At 44.8% G+C, this 19,496-nt stretch overlaps 1 protein-coding gene across 2 annotated transcripts in view; it reads left to right on the top strand.

The window, feature by feature from the left end:
• Positions 1-19,496, top strand: part of LOC142590510 (cytochrome P450 3A24-like) — an 81,666-nt gene that overhangs the window by 33,164 nt on the left and 29,006 nt on the right. The window contains exons 1-5 of one of the 2 annotated variants that reach the window (XM_075702691.1): positions 226-413; positions 2,802-2,898; positions 15,506-15,558; positions 17,521-17,617; positions 19,173-19,298. In XM_075702691.1, the coding sequence (XP_075558806.1) occupies positions 328-413; positions 2,802-2,898; positions 15,506-15,558; positions 17,521-17,617; positions 19,173-19,298 (459 nt within the window). In that variant the 5' untranslated portion in view covers positions 226-327. Of the gene's footprint in view, positions 1-225; positions 414-2,801; positions 2,899-15,505; positions 15,559-17,520; positions 17,618-19,172; positions 19,299-19,496 lie in introns of those variants that run through there. The other variant, XM_075702692.1, reaches the window with a different exon arrangement.

Below are 19,496 nucleotides of genomic sequence, written 5' to 3'. Positions count from 1 at the left end.
TTGCCACACAGCAACCTAACTGGCGGGAGCACGATCGATGCGCATCAGCCAGAACCCAGTAGGTAAAGCGACCATACTGTGCAAAACCCCGTTTCCGTTTCCTGTTGTACAGCGCCACTCGTGGTCACATACTTTAGTTCACGACGCCACCGCTACGCTTATTTCCGTAGCACTGTGGAAGGTACAGTTTCCCTTCTCTAAGTTTGTATAGGTGTTCTGTGGTATTGCGCTCATCCGGCCGGCTGCAGCAAGTGCATAAAAGAGCAGTCACGAGTACGCAGGCCCGTTTGGCTCGTGCTGCCGAGCTCTGTTTCTGTCGGGCCGCAAATGGATACAGCAAGCCCGGCTGCCCTCGCAACGGCGGCTGCTCTGCTATTGAGCGCTGTCGCCGTTGCCTTCCTGTTTCTGCTAAGGTGAGAAAGGTTTCTTCGACATCAAGCGGACCGCTGTGTACAGCTTTCTTCTTGCGACAAGCATCACATATCGCCAGAAGAATGATTGCCGTGTCCCCCACTTGCTACAGCACATTGCGAACGAGACACGCAAATAAAAAGAAAAAAAAGGACAGGAAAGTCAGGGAGGTCAACCAGACGAGCGTCTGGTTTGCACAAAGAGACAAAAGGCTACGCGGTTCGCCAGAGGCCAGTTTCCGTTTTGCACAAAACACGCAATACAAGCACGATGCTTAACACAGCGTGATGATTTGTTGTATCGACGGGGACGAAATATTACCCCAGTCGAAAAATACAAGAGAGCGGGTTTTCAGACACGGGTTTGGTGTGTCTGGTGTGCGCATGCTGGTGCATATGGTGAGCCCGGTCTGGTGTGTCCGGTGTACCTCACCTGGTGCTCCTGGTATGTTCGACGTGTGTTTGGTGTGCTCGCCTGGTGCTTTCTTTATCCTGGTCTAGTCTTCTTGGGACCATGCTGATGCCTTCATACTGCAGTTTCATACTGCAGAGCGCACATTTAGTTCGGTGAACAATTAGTTTATATTTATTCTGTAGATGACAAGTTGCTGTAATATAGAGGTGGGAGAGCAGTGCGAATATTTCTTTATTTGGTACATTAAATGAAAATTGATTTTGCTTTGACAATATGAGCATAAAGTCACTTGTCAAGGCAAAATGCTACATATGAGCTGCGTAGCTTTATGTTTCTAACTAAATGCTATCGCAGCTTGATGCCCAGAGAGAGAGAGAGAGAATAAACATTATACAAAAGAGCAAACGAGTGCAGAATGCTCATCCGCTCTGCACTGGGTGGTGCCCTCAGTCTAGCGGCTTTAGCTGCACTTTTCACTCAGTTGACCAGGTTGAACTGGTCCCTCAAGCCGGAGCTGGACTTTATTAAAGGTTTATGTTTCCGTAGGCCTTTTCAAACGATATTTGAAACAGTCGCAACACTGTACATCACATTAATTTTGCAGTTGCGTTGCATAATTGTTAAAAAGTTATTTTCACCTACCAGATCATCCCAGCAAAGCCGTATCGCCGAGCTTTCAACCAGCGCCGCAGACATCCGTAGCTGTTGATTTGAAATAAAATAGATTTTATTTGTTATTCATGGATCATCTTACTCGAACAGCAGTTTACTCGGAAATCCACTGTATGGCATCGTTTTGTGAGCGTTTTTTGTTTCTCACAAATCTGCTCACAAGAATGCCAGGAAATCTTTCAGTTAAAATTTAACTAAAGTCTTCGAAAGTAGACCTCTCACATTGGTAAGAATGCTAAGCATTTTTTTTATAAGTAATTTTCCATGTACGGTCAGATCAGCTTCCTTGTAGGGAAACTCTGCAAGTAGTTCGTCAGCATTGCGCAGTAAAATACTTACCCACGAACGTTAACTACTGAATGTAACTACTGTTCCGTCATCTGACGTACAAGTTCCACCACAAATATAAATTGACAGTTATAACTACCAAAAAGAATGGTCCGCTGTTTCTCTATTATTCCATATGACTTTCACTCACTGCCGTTCTATAAAAAATGTGGGTGTAATCGAACTCAGATATCAGTTATCATCAACAATATCAGCAAAATATTAAGCCCTTACGAAATGGAACGAAATAAAAGCACGTCTCGTTACTCTTCTCGGGTACCTGAATAGAGCCACATATATTGCATTTTAGGACGAACTACACGCTGCAAGTGTTTCGCTACAACTTTCATACGATATTCAATAACAGGCTTATATATAACACCGATCGAAGCATTTGTGAGACTTTCTAGTTGCCCAATTTCTTGTTCTCATGAGCATACTTAGTGCGCCTCATATGTATACTCTAATTGATGCTCATACAATTTATTCTCTTATATCTAGGACAGTTCTTGAATAAAGTAAGCAAAACCGTTTTCAATTACTTGATTGCTGAATTCAAGAAAATTCTTATTTCCTCATTTTCTTTCCTACGTTTCTTAACTATATACTCGGTTTGTATCGTTTATGAGCAGTTGTTTTTTAATTGTGTATTTATTTGAAGTCCACCTCTTCAATGCATTAATAATATATTTTTTTTCTTTTTTCATTAAATTTCAGTTTATTTGTGACATGCTACTAATACTCATGTCACCATGTACAGGGCTTTATCAAGTTGATCACCTTTCCGTATGTATACCTTCGCTGAAGAAATTGAACAATGTGTGACTGGCTTAACTGTATTCATGAGGCAGCGTTGCTACTGTTTCACTTTTTTTTGCACTGAAGGCAGGAATATCACCAGTACAGAGTCTCAGTGCTACTCTGTTCACTGCTTTCAAATATCGACTTAATTTGTGTTACGTTTCATCTATTTTCAGATGGCGACAGAAAACGTTCGATTTCTTCCGAGGCACTGGCATCTCTGGTCCACCCCCGAATATATTCTCCGGCCATTTCTACCAATTCTGGCACGAGGTACGTTGCTCAAGGTTCCTTACGGTGATGATGATGTTGACAAAAACATAAAAATTTTGTTTTTCGTCTGGTGGACAACTCCCTTATTCTATGGCGTTTCCCTGGGACCACTCCAGCGCTCGCTGGGTATAGAACTCGTTTAAGTATGGCCAATAACGTTTTCGAAACGGCACGACGTATATAACGATTCTGTAACAGTTTAGAGATTGGCCAGGCCTTACAATATTAAGACAGGGTATTGAGTTCATTCTCCATGAAGAGTCTACTCAAGTCATCACAAAATTTCCACGAAGACAAAAATACTTCTCCAGTGAATTTTGTAAGTGGGAGAAATTTGTCTTCATGATAGTTTCTTTCACGTGAATGTAAAATGAAGAGTAAAGTAATGCTAGTTGACATTGGTTAGCTTAACTTGATTTGGTTTAGGCCTCTCTTCGAACGCCTATCTCATTTCTGCTCTCCCAGTTCTTTCCTCGCAGTGAATCAGCCGACGTTGTAATGGCTTCAATCAGTAAGCACATATAATAAAAAAAAACATCGCGTGAATGGCAACCACGACGACTCGATCATGGTGCATCGGTGAGGTCGTTTCTTGTCCAGACCATCAGCAAGCGAATGTATTCGTTTGTGACACCCCTTACCAAAGCTCTCACAGAAATTGCGTTGCGCTCTATTAACACATTCCAATAAACTTTATGTTGAAATGCAATTGAGTGCTATGGATGGGTTTTGAAACAGACCTGCCAAAAATAGCACTCAGTGCGCAAGCAGCATGATTACGTTTGTCTTTGAACAGAGTGCAGTACTTATTCTTCAAGCCGGCCGACAGGGGCATCGGCGTCAGCAGCCGTTTGGTGTGTTGCGACACCATGTACCCGAGCACACGAGGGTTGGACTCTCCCGCGTGTAGCCGTGCGCGGCTTAGCCGTATCCGGGGTAAAGGCATCCTGGGGCTTGAGCCGATGCCAGGTGTTCGGACCTTTAAGGCCCCCCGGCGGAGGCAAGACCCCTCTTTGGCCTCTGCTTCACGTAGACGGCACCCCCGGACTGACCCACCCGGGGGTAGTCGGTAGTTACCTTTTCCTGTCTCTCTCTCCCTCCAGCCTTCGTCTTTCTCACACTTTTCATCTTTCCTGTTCCCTCCTAGCTTCCGCTTACTTCCAATTTTTCCAGGCAGCAAGGGTTAACCTTGTGTGAATAGCCAACCTGGGTTGTCTCATATTTGGTTGTAGTGATTACGTAAAGCTGGCGTTTGCAGGACCTGTTTTTACAGTCCCTGTAGCGTCCCCTTGTAGGGCTCCACGGTGGGTGGCTGGCGTTATAGCCGAAAGTTTGATTCTTCTATGGCAAGCTCCTCCCTTCCCTCCATGATCGCCCTCAGAAAAGAGGGCGCACCGAAGATGTATTTTAGTTCTTTGGACGTCAAAGACCTAACTTCCCACGATTTCACGTCATTTACTCGGAAAAATCAGATACACAAGTACGCACAACCTCCCCAATTTTAGTTTCAAAGTCTCTAACTGAGGCTCTTGGTCCAGGTTACAAGACATCAAGGATGTCAAGTGGAGATGTCCTCTTGGAGCTCCATGATCTGAAACAATTCGACAAGTTACCCTGTCTAGTGTCATTTGGGGATGTTCTAGTGACAGTGACTGCGCACCGCACTATGAACACTACCCATGGCATTGTCTCAGACGATGAGAATATATGAGAAAAGAGAATATATCATTCAAGGAGGAACACAAGCGGGTTTCATACCTGCCCAACAAAATCTTTGGCGATGTGACGCATCAGGGGGTAGCGACACATAGGCTTGCGGTGGCTGTCCGACCCACAAGCAGTGAGTCGGTAGTTACTCCATCTGCCTCAGTGGCGGTTGCAGCTAGCGCTGCTCCACCAACCCAGCAGAAGGGACCATCGACCCCGAAGGTGGGCGCAGCCAAGGCTGCCTCAACCTCCTCGGCCCCTTCCAGCGCTGGCAACAGCAGGCGCAGCCAAATCCCACAGGGAGCCCCATCGACCTCCGGGCTGGTGGGCGCAGGGGCCTTGCCTTCCGAGGCGGGACTCTCTCGGAAAACACGCTCGCAAGAGCGCGTGTCCAGCGCCTCACAAGAGGCAATGGACACTACACCTATCCTCACGGCGCACTAAACGCCTAAGGAGCGGCGAGGCTTCTCGAACGCTCCAGAAAGGACAAAAGCCTCATTAAAGGGCCTAGAAAGAGCTCTGTAATCTAATCTCTGTAATCTCTGTAATTACTACTTCTTTTTCTGTACACACAGCACCTATTTACTTGCAATATGGATACACAAATTATTCAGTGGAACGTCAGAGGTCTTCTTAGAAACCTTGATGACGTGCAAGAACTCATCCATGAACACAATCCAAAAGTGCTGTGTTTATAGGAAACGCACCTAAAATAAAAACACACAACTTTCTCCGACAGTATGTTACGTTTCGCAAAGATCGCGATGATGCTGTCGCATCATCGGGCGGCGGTGCCATTGTTATTCATAAAACCATTGCGTGTCAACTTTTACAGCTACGAACGCCTCTTGAAGCAGTGGCGATTCAAGTTGTTCTCCTAAACAAACTCATCACCATTTTCTCGCTTTACATACCCCCACATTATAAATTAAATAAAGATGAATTTCAGTTCTTTATAGATGAATTGCCAGAACTTTATGTTGTTCTTGGCGACTTCAATGCGCACAGCTGCCTTCGGGGCGACTCTCCTATAGATGCGCGAGGCCGTCTTGTTAAGCAGTTCCTTTTCTCTTCTGGTGCGTGTCTTCTCAATAAGAAGGAACCCACACATTACTGTCTTGCAAACAGAACCTTTTCCTCAATTGATCTCAGCAGTCTCCCCGTCTATACTGCCCGAATTTGAATGGAAAGTTACCAACAATCCTTACGGGAGCGACCACTTCCCCATACTGCTAAGAACATCTAAAGAAAACGAATATCCACCACAGGCTCCTAGGTGGAAGATTGAAACAGCTGATTGGGAGAAATTTCGAACTCTTACTAGTATCTCATGGGCTGACATGTCTTCGTTAGGAAATGATGCTGCAGTGGAGTATTTTACAGAGTTCATGATACATGCCGCTGCATCTAAATGCATATCTGTAGTAAGTGGCTTGGCATGGAAACAGCGTGTCCCATGGTGGAACGACGAATGTAGGATCACTCGTAAGAAACCGAACAAAGCGTGGGGGTTGCTACGCGCTTCTCCCACTGCAGAGAATCTTATCAACTTTAAGAAAATAAAGTCCCAAGGCAGGAGAACCCACCGACCGGCCAGAAGAGAAAGTTGGCAGAAGTTTTTATCGAGTATCAACTCGTTTACAGATGGGGCCAAAGCCTGGAACAGGGTTAATAGGATAAGAGGGCGACAAATAAATTCACTCCCTTTGGTAAATACACAGGGCGATACACTGCAAGATCAGGCAGACTCACTTGGGGAGCACTTTGAGAACGTGTCAAGTTCAAACCATTATTCGCAATCCTTTCTCAAATACAAACAAGCAGATGAATGTAAGCCACTCATAAGAAAATGTCGACAGAATGAACCGTACAACCGTCATTTTAGTATTGCCGAGTTGAGAGCTGCCTTGAGCGCATGCACGAGCTCTGCACTGGGATCTGACAAAATCATGTATGAAATGCTCAAAAACTTACACAATGACACGCAAGTCCCACTACATACACTTTTCAACACTATCTGGGATGAAGGGTACCTTCCAACCACATGGAAAGAAGCCATTGTGGGTCCTATTTTGAAACAAGGCAAAGACCCTTCCTCAGTGGCAAGAGACCGCCCGATAGCACTCACAAGTTGCCTTTGTAAGGTATTTGAAAAAATGATTAATCGGCGACTCAACCATTTCCTCGAACTGAGCAAAATGCTTGATCCCTATTAGTGTGGCTTCAGAGAAGGGCGCTCCACAACCGATAATCTTGTGCATGTTGAAGCAAATATCCGTGACGCATTTGTACACAAACAGTTTTTTTATCGATATTCTTCGATATGGAGAAGGCGTATGACACAACGTGGCGCTACGGAATCTTGAGAGACTTGTCAGAAATGGACATTCATGGTAATATTCTAAACGTTATACAAAGCTATTTGTCCAATCGTACCTTCCAGGTATTAGTCGGCAATGTACTGTCACGTCCTTTTACACAAGAAACTAGTGTACCCTGGGGAGGCGTGCTTAGCTGCACACTCTTTGTTGTTAAGATGGCAACACTTCGTGCTTCATTGCCACCGGCCATTTTTTATTCCGTCTACGTGGATGACATTCAAATAGGTTTCAAATCGTGTAAGCTTGCAGTGTGCGAGAAACAGGTACAACATGACTTGAACAAAGTGTTAAAGTCGGCAGAAAAAGATGGATTTATAATCAATTCTCGCAGAAGTTATTGTGTTATTTTTACAAGAAAGAGAGGCCTAGTCCCGGATCCTTGCTGAGAACTGTGTGGACAAGAAATACCTGTCAAGAAACAGCACAAATTTCTAAGTATTATACTTGACTATAGACTCGCTCTTATTCCACACATTAAATATCTTAAAGAAAAATGTCTAAATACAATGAACTTAATGAAACTTCTATCCCAGACTACATGGGGTAGTGACAGGAAGTGTCTAGTGAATTTCTACAAGAGCCTAATTCGGTCTCGATTGGATTATGGTGCTGTAGTATATAATTCTGCCGCCCCGAGCGCGCTAAAGACGCTGGATCCTATTCACCACCTGGGTATCCGCTTGGCCACTGGCGCTTTCAGAACAAGCCCGATTGAAAGCTTATATGCCGAATCAAAATGAGTGGTCTCTCTACCTGCAGAGATCATACATCAGCTTTACATATTTCCTTAAAGTGCACTCTAACCTTGAACATCCATGTTCTAATAACATTACCGATATGACGTGTGCCACACTTTTCCGCAATCGTCCCTCTATAAGACCGCCTTTCTCGCTGCGTCTGAAGGAGCTTAGCTATGAAATGCATGTCCCACTCATCGAGCATCGCTTAATGCACCTAATTAACCTCTTACCTCCTCGAGAGTGGCAGGTGATGGAATGTGATATATCCTTTCTAAAAGTTACAAAGCACGCCCCAGAGGTTGAAATCTGAATGCATTTCCTACAACTTCAGTACAAGCACTCGTGCACAGAGTTCTACACAGACGCTTCCAAGTCACATGCCGGAGTGTCCTATGCCGCCGTCGGTCCATCGTTCTCGGAATCCGATGTACTACATCCAGAAACAAGTATCTTTACGGCTGAGGTCTGCGCACTATTGTCGGCAGTGAAGCATATAAAGAAATCAAAACTCCAAAAATCAGTTATATACGCGAACTCTCTAAGTGTTATGAAGGCATTGATGTAATTCTGTAAGCACAAAAATCCAGTAGCTAATTAACTCTATTCCGCCTTTGTAAATATCTAACCAGCATGTGTTATATGCTGGGTGCCCGGCCATAGGGGCATCGAGGGTAGCGTTCTAGCGGACCAGATGGCCACATCAATTTCATCGCATGCAGTTAATCCTACCGCTGCAGTGTCTGTCACAGAGCTGAAGCCCTTCTTAAGAAGGATACTACGAAACCGCTGGCAACGCATGTGGGACGCAGAAATAAGAAACTGCATGTGATAAAGCCACAGTTAGGTTCTTCGCCCTCCGGAAGAAAATCACGGCGAACAGATGTGCTATCATGTCGTCTCAGAATAGGAAACATATTTGGCACGCATAACTTTTTACTCACTGGAAATTATCCTCCAACCTGTGGTAGATGCGGGGAGAGCCTGACCGTCCTCCACGTCCTCCTGGAGTGTCGGGAAGCCGAATCTGAGAGAAAGAAACATTTTCTCCTAGCATACCGGCAGCACATCTCCCTTCATCCTGTAATATTACTCGGCCCAGAACCACTCTTTGACACCAACGCAGTCCTAGGTTTCCTGAAAGATGATGTGTTACACGTTATTAGCTCCACACATTCGTATCGTCTCCACTTTTAAGAGGACTCCGCTGTGATAGCTGTTTCGTGCACTACATGCCTCTAGGCCCTTGTGTTTCAAGGGCGCTGGAGAGGCAGTAGTGCTCGAGGTAATTTTACCATCTCACATATTTTCTATATTGCATCATTCTTTCACGATAGATTTTAATGCTCATAGAACATGTCATTTGTCATCGACATAATCTTATTGCAGATAGATTTTACGCACTCGAGAGCGACTATCTTTAAGGCCCCTTTACAGCCACGTCACATTAGCTTCATAGAACTCATACATACACTGCGTACTCATCACCACGGACCTGGCGCTCTTTGGCCATACTTGGCCCTTGCGCCAATAAACACCATACATTTATTCATTCTTCAAGCCGGCAAGAAGCGCCCATGACTTGTATTGCTTCCAGTTCGACCTGCCTTAATTATTATATGCGCAGGCTGTAATATCTGAATAAAAGCAACACCGATCGAATTCCAGGCCTCATTTGACGCCTCGAGAGCGCCCGGTCATTTGTGAAACGTGAATGTCACGCTTACATTGCTGACTCTGTGACACGCGGTCTCGAATATAGGGAGGCAGAGTGTTAGCATGTCACTGTATGATTCAATGAGTAATATGCGTTTTTTGGCTTGCCAGTACAAGCGCGGTACCTAGTTATGCGGACGGAGAGAGATGATTCTGCTGTTAATATATGTTTCTGCATTTTACTATTAATTCGAAAGCGTCGAATGGCCCATTGAGCGAAAAAACCGGTGTCTGTCTTATGTAGCAAAAAATAAAAATCACCACCCCTTCCAGTCGGTGAAGATGACGAAGCTGTGTTAGTTACACCGAGTGTACTCCCGGAGCTACTGACGTGTTTTCGCGTCTTGGGCGCGCACTTCGGGATCGACCTCCTGGCGCTGCCGCTTAAACTCGGCATCTCTGGCACGCAGCTGGGGGTCGGCCCTATGACGAGCCTGTTCACGAGCCAGAAAACGTTGACGCTCGGAGCAGGCAACTTCTTACTCAGGAGTACGCACTACTTGTGGTCTTCCTATAGGTGTAGCTGGGATGGAATGCGCGGAACCGCTGCTACAAAGCTCCGTATGTTGGGCGCAAGGCCCACCACTGGAGATGCCGGCGCTGCTGTCGTTTTGACGTTTGGTTGGATTGGCTTGACGATTGACGTGGCTGCTGGCACGTCTTGCTGGTGCAAGAAGTGCTTGCGTGCTCTTTATGTAGTTGCACGTGGCACATATTCGATGGAGGCTTGTAAAGATTGTTCGCAAGCATTTTTTCTTGAATACAAAACGATTTCACACCAAGACCGCTCACGGGTGTGCATAAGAAGGGGGAAAAATGCCGCGGCGATCACGGCAACCGGCGTAACGCGTTGCAGCTAGCGTTCTATACGCGCGCGCCCGAAACCGAAAGTTTGGTTCAGGTGTTAAAGGCGCCTTGGTGCGTTGCAGTCAATTCGGCCTCTGGGTTCTAAGGGAGTGTCGGCTCTTGTTGAATCATTTCTCTATGCTCCTAGTATCGCGTTTCAATCGCTCGGCGCAGTTCGTTGGCCGCAAACCGCCAGCATAACATTTGTTTCTTTCGCGGCAGGGTGCAATCAATCGTTGATAAATTTTACGCTGTACTGATTCGATGGCCGAAACTGCACATTGTGACAACCGTATGAGATTCGCGTATAGGATAGCATACTTACAGGGAAGAACGAGGTCACTCCAACCTCTTTCCCCCTGTTGAGCTCTTCTTTTCCTCACCCGCTAGGTCACGTGGCCCCCTTTTTAGCGAAATCCCACAACGACGGCACAGTGTCCGCATGAACAGCTCCGCTGTAAACACTGCACCTAAACTCGCGTTGCCATTGGCTGCGACGCCGCGTCACGAGCTGCGCCTCTGCGGAGCAGAGCGGGCGAAAGCGAACACCTGCTGCTGGGGCGTTTAGCGCGCTAGGCGTTGCGTGAGGCGAGATTAGACAGCTTTAGTACTGCGCGATGACGATGCGTACGCAGCACGCAAGCGCTTTGCGGAACGTAGGAGCGCGCGTCACGTCAGGGCTTTTAGTACTGCGAAACGCTTACGAACGTAAGCGGGCGAGCGTTGTTAGTCGCCGGGCGCGTCGGACCGCGTTGGTTGCGTCCGCCAGTGCATCGAACCATCGGTTGAACTATAGACGCTGTTGATCTCACCAACGTGATGTAATCAGTGGGCGCGTTCATGCTACGTCGAACGTTCGGGCTACTTTTAATACGGATGCAATACACGAATCATAGAGAGAAAAATGAAAACCGGGTACTCGCTTACTGAGGCTGGCACGGTCATTTGCGACGAACTGCGCCAACAGGAGGTCGATCCTCTCGCGCAAACAGTGCGTACTGAACACTTCTCAAAAACAAAGTTCCTATTTTTGCTATGCATTCCCACCCTGAGGGATCCGGGATTGGCTTCTGCGCGTTAACTTCACGCAGCAAAGCCAAATCGTAGGACACTGCAAAGTACAGCCTTCCGCTGGTAGCCTTTGACGCCGCCATTTTGCGAAACTCCTTTGTCTCGCGCTCTCCCGAACAAACGGGAACCACAAGAGCAGCACGCAAGGCTGCCTACGTATGAGCGCAAGAATCGGATGCGTGCGGGCGCAGCGGCCGCGTACGCATCACGTATACCGTTCGTGTTGCGTTGTGTACATGCGCACTTTGCACAATGTAGCACGGAAGCTTCACGTCAGCGACCGGCCAATAGCAGCCGTCTAACGGAATGAGAAAATAATGCGTCTAGAAGAGAGTGAGGACAGGGCTTCCTGTTGAAAAGAGAGCGTTTGAGAGAAGGTGACTTCGAGAACCGCTAGCGAGCTCCCCGCACCGCATACGACTGCAAAACTTGGCTGAGGTGTTCACAGCTGCGTATGCTACCCGCGGAGTATGTTATTTCACCAAGCCTGTGGGGTGGTTCAGGACCCCTTTAAAGGGGGGGGGGGGGCAATTATGTATCCTACACAACTCTGAAATTCACCAATTATTTGTGAGTAGTACTCGTGCAAAACCCTCGTGAATATCCTAGCAATGTTACTTAAGCTGTAAATTCATACATCCAGTGCACTCCTTTAGATGCTCTAAAAGTGGCAGTTTGCAGAATGGTCCCATTTGTTCTTGCTGCAGAGCTGGAGTTAACTTGGTGCGTGAGCTTTTCGAAGCACCAATTTTAAGCATATTTCAAAATGTTTTGTTACTGAAATCAAAATTCTGCCCTATAGATCACTACAACATACCTTTCTCTCTCATGTGCAAAAAGCTTCATTCAAATCGGCCCAGCAGCTGTCTCATTTCTGCGTTTTGGATTTCTGCATTGTAAAATCTGCGTTTCATTTATGCATTTCTGCATTCATTTCTGCATTGTAAAATAATTTCTGCGTTTTGTACGTATTTCAATAGGTAAATCGGAAATGGCCCCGAGCTAAAAATCTCAAGTAATAGGCCCTCACCAAGCCTCTCGGCCAATTTCGCTTACACATTTGAAGGAATGTGGTGACCCCTAATTAAGGCTTTTTACCGCAATAATTTTTTCATTGTTTAATTATTAAAACGCTAGGTGAAATTGAAATATCGGTTGCCACGTTACAAGGAGGAAAGCATCACTGTCATATTAGAAACTCTTCCTGTGCATAGAACCCCAAGGGCGCCGCCATGCTTCGACTCTGTGGAGGCGATTCGGACGAGGCGCGCAATCATCGTGAACCCCGGGCTCCAACAGCATGATCGCGTCATCCAGTTAAGAGGAAGCTTTAGCTCGGGCCCAACTCCGACGCGGCCTATTCAAATACATGTAAAACGCAAAAACGTTTTTATGAAATAACCCCTGGACCGACTTTAATGAAATTTGTTGCATTTGAAAGAGAAAGTTGAATTCTAGTGACTGTTGGAAGCGGAATTTCTATTTAGGGCTTGAATTTTCTGAAAACAATTTTCAAATATTTGACCGTTTGAAAAAAATAGAAGCACAATTTTTAAAAATTGATAGCTCTGTATCAAAAACACACATCGCGGTTCTGTGAACGGCATCCATTAGATCATTGAAAGCGGACAAATTCGATATGTCATTTTACATTTTACGTGAATTTGTTACGTTGGTTAAAAGGGTTCTGCAAAAGCTGTATTTCCATGTTAATAAATTTTTTTAGATTCATGTGTAATATATCAATTTTGTCCGCTTTGGATGTACTATTAGATGCATTTCACGGAAAGGTATTATCGTTTTTCCTTTAGGCGTTACGGAGTTGTACACTTGGCAGTTTTGTTTTTTGGAAATTTCGGATTTTCGCCAGTTTTTAATAAAAGATTGACGCCCTAACTCAAAAATTCGAAACCAACAGTCACTAGACTTTAAGTTTTTCTTTTAAATGCAACAAACCTCGTCAAAATTGGTGCAGTGGTTGCCGAGAAAAACGAATTCTCTTTTTACATGTATTTAGATAGGAGCACCCGAGCTAAAGCTTCCTCTTAAGGCGCCAACAAACGGATCCTTTTACGCACCGTAACTTTACGTCAAAGATCGATAAATGGCCATCGGATCTTTCTCAAAAATATACAGAATGATATGTACACATTGTTCGTACATACGTGCGACGTCTAAATGCTTATTTGTGCACTCTTTTTTTTTAATATATTTAGCGCTACCATTTTTTTTCGCCCAGCTTTTCCTCTAGAGATAACAGACTAACTCTATGCTTCTCTGCATCAACTAGCGCCCTCAAGTGACACTTCTTTGCGCCTTACTCCTAGACCGGAGCTGAAGGACCGCGTCACGTTTACGTCCCGAATATCGTGTACTGGTCCGGAGCCAGCGCCTTAAAGAAGAGTAAAGTGGCGCCGCCTCGTAGAGATGCCAGGAAACTTTCGTGATCATCCTTGCGTCGCGTACGTACAGCGCACCAATGTGTGGAGAGCCCAATATAAAACACGTTGATGCTAAAACCCACAAACGAGGTTTTGTTGGTCAACTGCTTACGCAATTGCGGCTCCATTTCAATTTAGTTTTGGTACACAAGACCACTTTGGTGAAGGCGCGGCTATCTCTGACGGCGTGTTCGACGTGCCACGGTCTTCCATCACTGATTAAGAAGTACACTGGAACGCCTATACAACGAAATGACACTATAAGGAAGGATTGCGCATCTCCTTGCGGAATTCCTATCTACCACGTGTATTGTGAACGCCCCCACCGGGAAGACCGCTACTACGAATATGCGCGTATAACAAAGGAATACAGACGACCCTGAATGCTAATTTGTTGCTTTACTACGAGCATCGCGTAGCGGCGCCACCATGAAGCGGCGGTACGCATAGGAAACGTCTCCATGCGGGAGAGTCCGGATACCACCGTAGTTGTGGTACACCTGGCCCTCTCCTACTTTCAACCGACAGGGTGAGCTACTCTGAACTGACGACTGACGGCACTGCCGAGGTCATGAAGGGCTAGACGGAGGTCGACCAATGCAGCAGTTGTGACGAGCCTGCAGGCTAGCCAAGCATTTTTTGACGAGGCAGGCACTCGAGGCTACGCAGATGTGACTTGCGTCGCTTTCGGATCTTTGCCGCTGTGCATGCCATGAACCTCTTTGCCTGCACTCGCGCATTCTGGCAAACTGATTGGGCAGAAGAAATATTACCGACTCATTTCCCGAGTATCTCTTGAATTCATGCTAAAATTTTCTTTTTGCTGAGCACGCTAGGCCTTCTGCGTAGCGAAGCGGTACAGTGCGCGATCTTTACACCAAGGTGACCTGTACTTGAGATCCCAAGCACTTTGCTATAAAAGTGTTTCACTGTGTCGTTACTTTTCTTCCTCCTAGTGCATGTAACTAACAATCATATTGAGCATATTCTATGACCATGCAGCTAATTTTTTTTAAGAGTTCAAAGTTCTTAACATTGCACTAGAGCAATGTATAAATGGACAAATTCACGTCTAAACTAGGTGTTTCAAGGGATGCTAAAAGAAATAATATAAGTCGAGCTAGATCAATCGGTTACTAGTTTAGAAATCTATCATCATTTTCTGTGTGCCAATATATCACTTTGTTGATAGCACTGCCGCCGAAGGTCCCGCTGCTCCTTCTCGATATGAACCGATGGGATCTCCATGTGACCTCCCTCTAGACCACTCTCTGCAAATCAGCTCGTGCTTGAGCACAAGAGATGTACCATAGTCAACAACAGGTGGCGCCACTACCAGTTTCCATTTTCCACATTTGCTCGCTTACAAATGCGCTGTCATTGCTGCGAATAGCGAATTCGTTATTACAGAAGCCTGATATTTCCATATAGCTCGACTTATTTTTCTTTAGGCTCTCTTTAACACCTAACTGTAAGCTGCCCGAAGGGTCCTCCTATTACCTTGATTTTCTTTCAGTGGAGTCTTGAATGACTTGGCTGTAACAGTGACTTAACGATGACTTGACGATGTAACTGTGATGTAAATTTGACACGCTTATCCCAATTCAAAATTGAGGGGAATAATTTGTCCATTTATTGAGTTCCTCGTGTTTTTCGAAGCATTGACAAAGTCTTTTGTTTTAAATATCATCCACTTCTTTCATTTAAGCGTACCGAGGAAGTTATGGATGAGTGGTTCAAGAAATACGGTGACATCTACGGGTAAGTGAACGTGTCAATTTAAGTTATTCTCTTTTATCCACGTCTACAATGGGCCATACAAATATCCACTAATTTTGTGCGGAGAATACTCAATTTCTTGACTTGTTTAGGCGAACAAGTTTGGCTCATACACAGTCATCTCAAAGGCAATCAATGTGAAATGGTTCCGTAATCAATGCTTTCTGGACGCGCATTTGACCTCCTGGGTGGAAAAACACGTTAAACCTTCTTACGTGCTGCGTTTAGAATGTACATTATTCCTACAAAAATAGTCCATATGAACTGCCCATTAACATAGCACAAGCAGAGGAGCGTGGCCTTCGCAGCATGTGAGAGTAGTTTAGCATTGAAGAGATGAGACGAGGACACCGAAAGAACCATCAATGTGGAGACTCTGCTATGGGATCATCAAAAGTTCTAAATCATAACCCTAATGTTTACCACTTTCCTTCTTAAAGCTAGGAACTTTAAGAATGATTTGCTTGCGTTATTTAAACTAACAACTAGCAACATTCATCTTCCCTCGCATGCCTTACATCAAAATTATAGTCGCAATAATTTTATCCAACTTGCTGCATTTACTAAACAAATTTTATCACCTTGTGTCTGGCGCAGTATGGCCTTAGCCGTTTTTACACCAACAAACCCAATTTGACTAGCACTTTCTCATCACATTACATCAGTATTCTTTTAGGCCTTACACTCAATTTGCAAAAAAAGCGGATGCACTCGTGTGAGAGATATTGCTATAACAGCACTAAGACTCAAACTACTACTAACTTTTTTTTATGCTGCTCCACCAGTCTTATCAGAACCTCTAACTCTTCCATCAGTTCTTGGGTTCACCTATATAAAAGTACCTTTCTTTCTCTGAAAATGAGAGTGAATGCGTCAATGTTTTCGTTTATTGAATTGATTCGATCATTGAAAGATCACAGCTGCTGCACAAGAACTGGAAACTTATATCTCCGTGCGAATAAACTGATTTGAGCAATGTAAATTTCCCATTTCTGAGAATATTTCTTATATCTGTTTCATATATAATTTCAAGCGCTGAGAATGATAGCACGGGAAGCAGATTTAAGAGGACATTTCAGCACAGGCCCAACTCCAACGCAGCCTATTCAGATACATGTAAAACGCAATAACGCTCTTCTGAGATAACTCTTGGACCGATTTTAATGAAATTTGTTGCATTTGAGGAAGTTAAATTCTAGTTACTGCTGGAAGCGGATTTTTTATTTAGGGCAAGAATTTTGTTTTAGTAATGTTCAAAAATTTGAAAGCTGAAAAGAAAACAGAAGCATGAAGTTTACAAATTAACAGCTCTCCATCAAGAACAGATATCGCGATTCTTTAAACAGCGTCCATTAGGTCATTCGAAGCGGACAAATTCGGCATCTCAATTTATATATTACGTGATTTTTTTTAATTGTGTACAAGGGTTCCGCAAAAGCTGTATTTCCAATTAAAATTTTTTTTTGAAATTCATGTGTAACTTATCATTTTTTTTCAGCTTTATATGTACTATTCAATGCAATACACAGGACTGTGGTGTAATTTTTCATTTGCTGAGTTACAGAGTTGCAAACTTGATAGTTTCGTTTTCTGAAAATTTGCGATTTTTGCGTATTTTAAGTAAAATAATTGGCGACCTCATCAAAAATTATAAACAGAGCGTTACTTGATTTAAAATTTTTCTTTTAAACGCAACAAACATCGTCAAGTTAGGTGGAGTGGTTGCCGAGAAAAAGCGAATTCCCCTTTCACATGTATTTAGATAGGAGCACCCATGCTAAAGCTTCCGCTTAAGCATTCTTAAAGGTATTTATCTTCATGTCACTTCAACTCAAGCGCTTTCCAGAGCTTTTGCTGAGGAGGCTGTACTTCACAGCTCGCATTCGTTTATTTTTTTATTTCTGATCTTTCAAAACTTGCCTGTGCTGTTTGATGTCGTCGCAGGATGTTCAATGGCGACGCCCCTTTCGTCGTGGTGAAGGACATCGAACTTTTGAGGCGTGTGTTCGTCAGCGATTTCAGTCAGTTCGTGGAGAGGGGGGTGAGTGCACTTCTCTTAAGACTGCTTTCACGATTCGTAACCATTGTAAAGCTAGCAAGGTTGTGCAATGATTACGAGAACGCACGATTGAAACCATCGCTTTTCTCGTGTGATGAACCATGGTAGAAGGAGGGAACCGTGAATTGAGTCAATAATTCGACAGCGGAACGCATTCAGCTCAGCAAAGTAATGTATTTTCATGAATGGCCTCACCAAGACAAGACCCTTTGTGGAAACGCAAGAAATGGCATGAGCAGTTCAAGTGATTAAGACTAGCGCTCTTATCAAAAGTGATGACTTCAAGTTGAGGCTTCCCTTGTCCTGATCAATTGGTCTCCATCGTCATGTGGTCCCACTGTCTTGTTTCACTTTCATCAAAAAATACAACACCGGCTCTAAGCAGAGAAAGCCTTCTGCAGAAGTTCACCTAAAGCTTACTTTTCTCGCAGCAGGATGAGCACTTATAACCGATGTGGCGGGATTGGCCGAAAAGAAAACCTGGTCAAATTACATCTACTACTCATTGTACTCTATTCTGCCACCACGTATTCACCTTCATAGACAGAAAGTAAAAAACATTCGGCTTTCCTGCAGAAAAAAAATATCGCATAGGCTAAGCGTTTCAACTAAGAATTTCCTGCTGGTTGCCTCATGAAATAAGCTATCTGAATTTCATTCTGTCATGTTTATTGTGACGTCCACTGGCCTTTGTGCCTGCACAGTTGCGAATGGCGCCAGAGTCGGGTAATTGTATTGCTATGCCATTGTCGACAACACTCGTGACAGTTCTGTCTCCCGCACTCCACGAAAGCATTGTCAGTGCAGGTTGCGTTGTCACAAAAGCCTCGATGTGTCACTGTTGCAAGGTAGCTGCCAGGAATCTGACGCGACGGCGTTATCGCTTAGGTCGTTCATCTCCTCTTCATGCCAAGCGCTCGAGCGCGTTAAACTACACGCCTACAAAAGCGCTCGAGATTTGTACGCGTGGCTTTTTATCACGTGACGGTTGCTGCCATTTCCACTTCTGCACCTTGCCTGCGAACTACAGCTATGTACGCGTCACATTTCACAGCGCTTAACATTTTGCTCCGATATATTTATTGTACGCATGATTGTCATTTCGTAGCCAATGTTGGGAAGCTTCCTACCTTAACATGAAATAAAAAATGCATAGGGGTTACGGTAATCGCGGAACCCCCAAATCTCGAGAAAAAGTTGTAGAAAAATGCTATAGCTGACTGAAGGAGTTCAGCTGCTTAATTTATCTAATTGGAACGTGTACATGGCGATAATTCACAACTGCGCAGCTCACAAGCAATCCTAGAACACGGAACAGCTCTCTTCAACGCAAAAGTGTCGATTTTGTCAAGTTTTGAAGTATCGATGACCGTGTACGAAATTAGAAGTGCGAAGTGTACGTTGCGACGTACACCGCCCTCTGGCGAAACAAGGATGTGAAAACTATGTGCGCATTCTAAGAGGCGCGCGGCGATGCTAGGTGCACCTCTCGATACGCTCCTTGACTTACCTTTTGTGACCTGTGTATTCCTCGCAGACTGTGTGGAGATCCATGAACGAAAACCCGGCGTTCCGCAACTCGATTTCCTTCGCACATGCGGACAGGTGGAAACCCCTACGACGGTGCATCTCTTCGGCATTCACGGGAAACAAGCTGCGAGCGGTAGGCACAATTTCTTTTCCATCAGCGCGCATTGTCGTCCGATAGCGGCGGTTCTAACGCGCCTTCTAAATTTCTCACCCTTGTGACTTCGCGATTGCGATGGGCGACGGTAAAGGCACACTTGCGAGAAAATTAATTTCATCTGCATTAGTACATTACCCTTTCACATTATAAAAGACGCCACTCTCAACAGGAGAG

The sequence above is a fragment of the Dermacentor variabilis genome, chromosome 8 (assembly GCF_050947875.1).
Source record: "Dermacentor variabilis isolate Ectoservices chromosome 8, ASM5094787v1, whole genome shotgun sequence".
Taxonomy (NCBI): Eukaryota; Metazoa; Arthropoda; class Arachnida; order Ixodida; family Ixodidae; genus Dermacentor; species Dermacentor variabilis.
The sequence above is the reverse complement of the archived record's forward strand: the minus strand, read 5'-3'. Positions and strand labels throughout refer to the sequence as shown.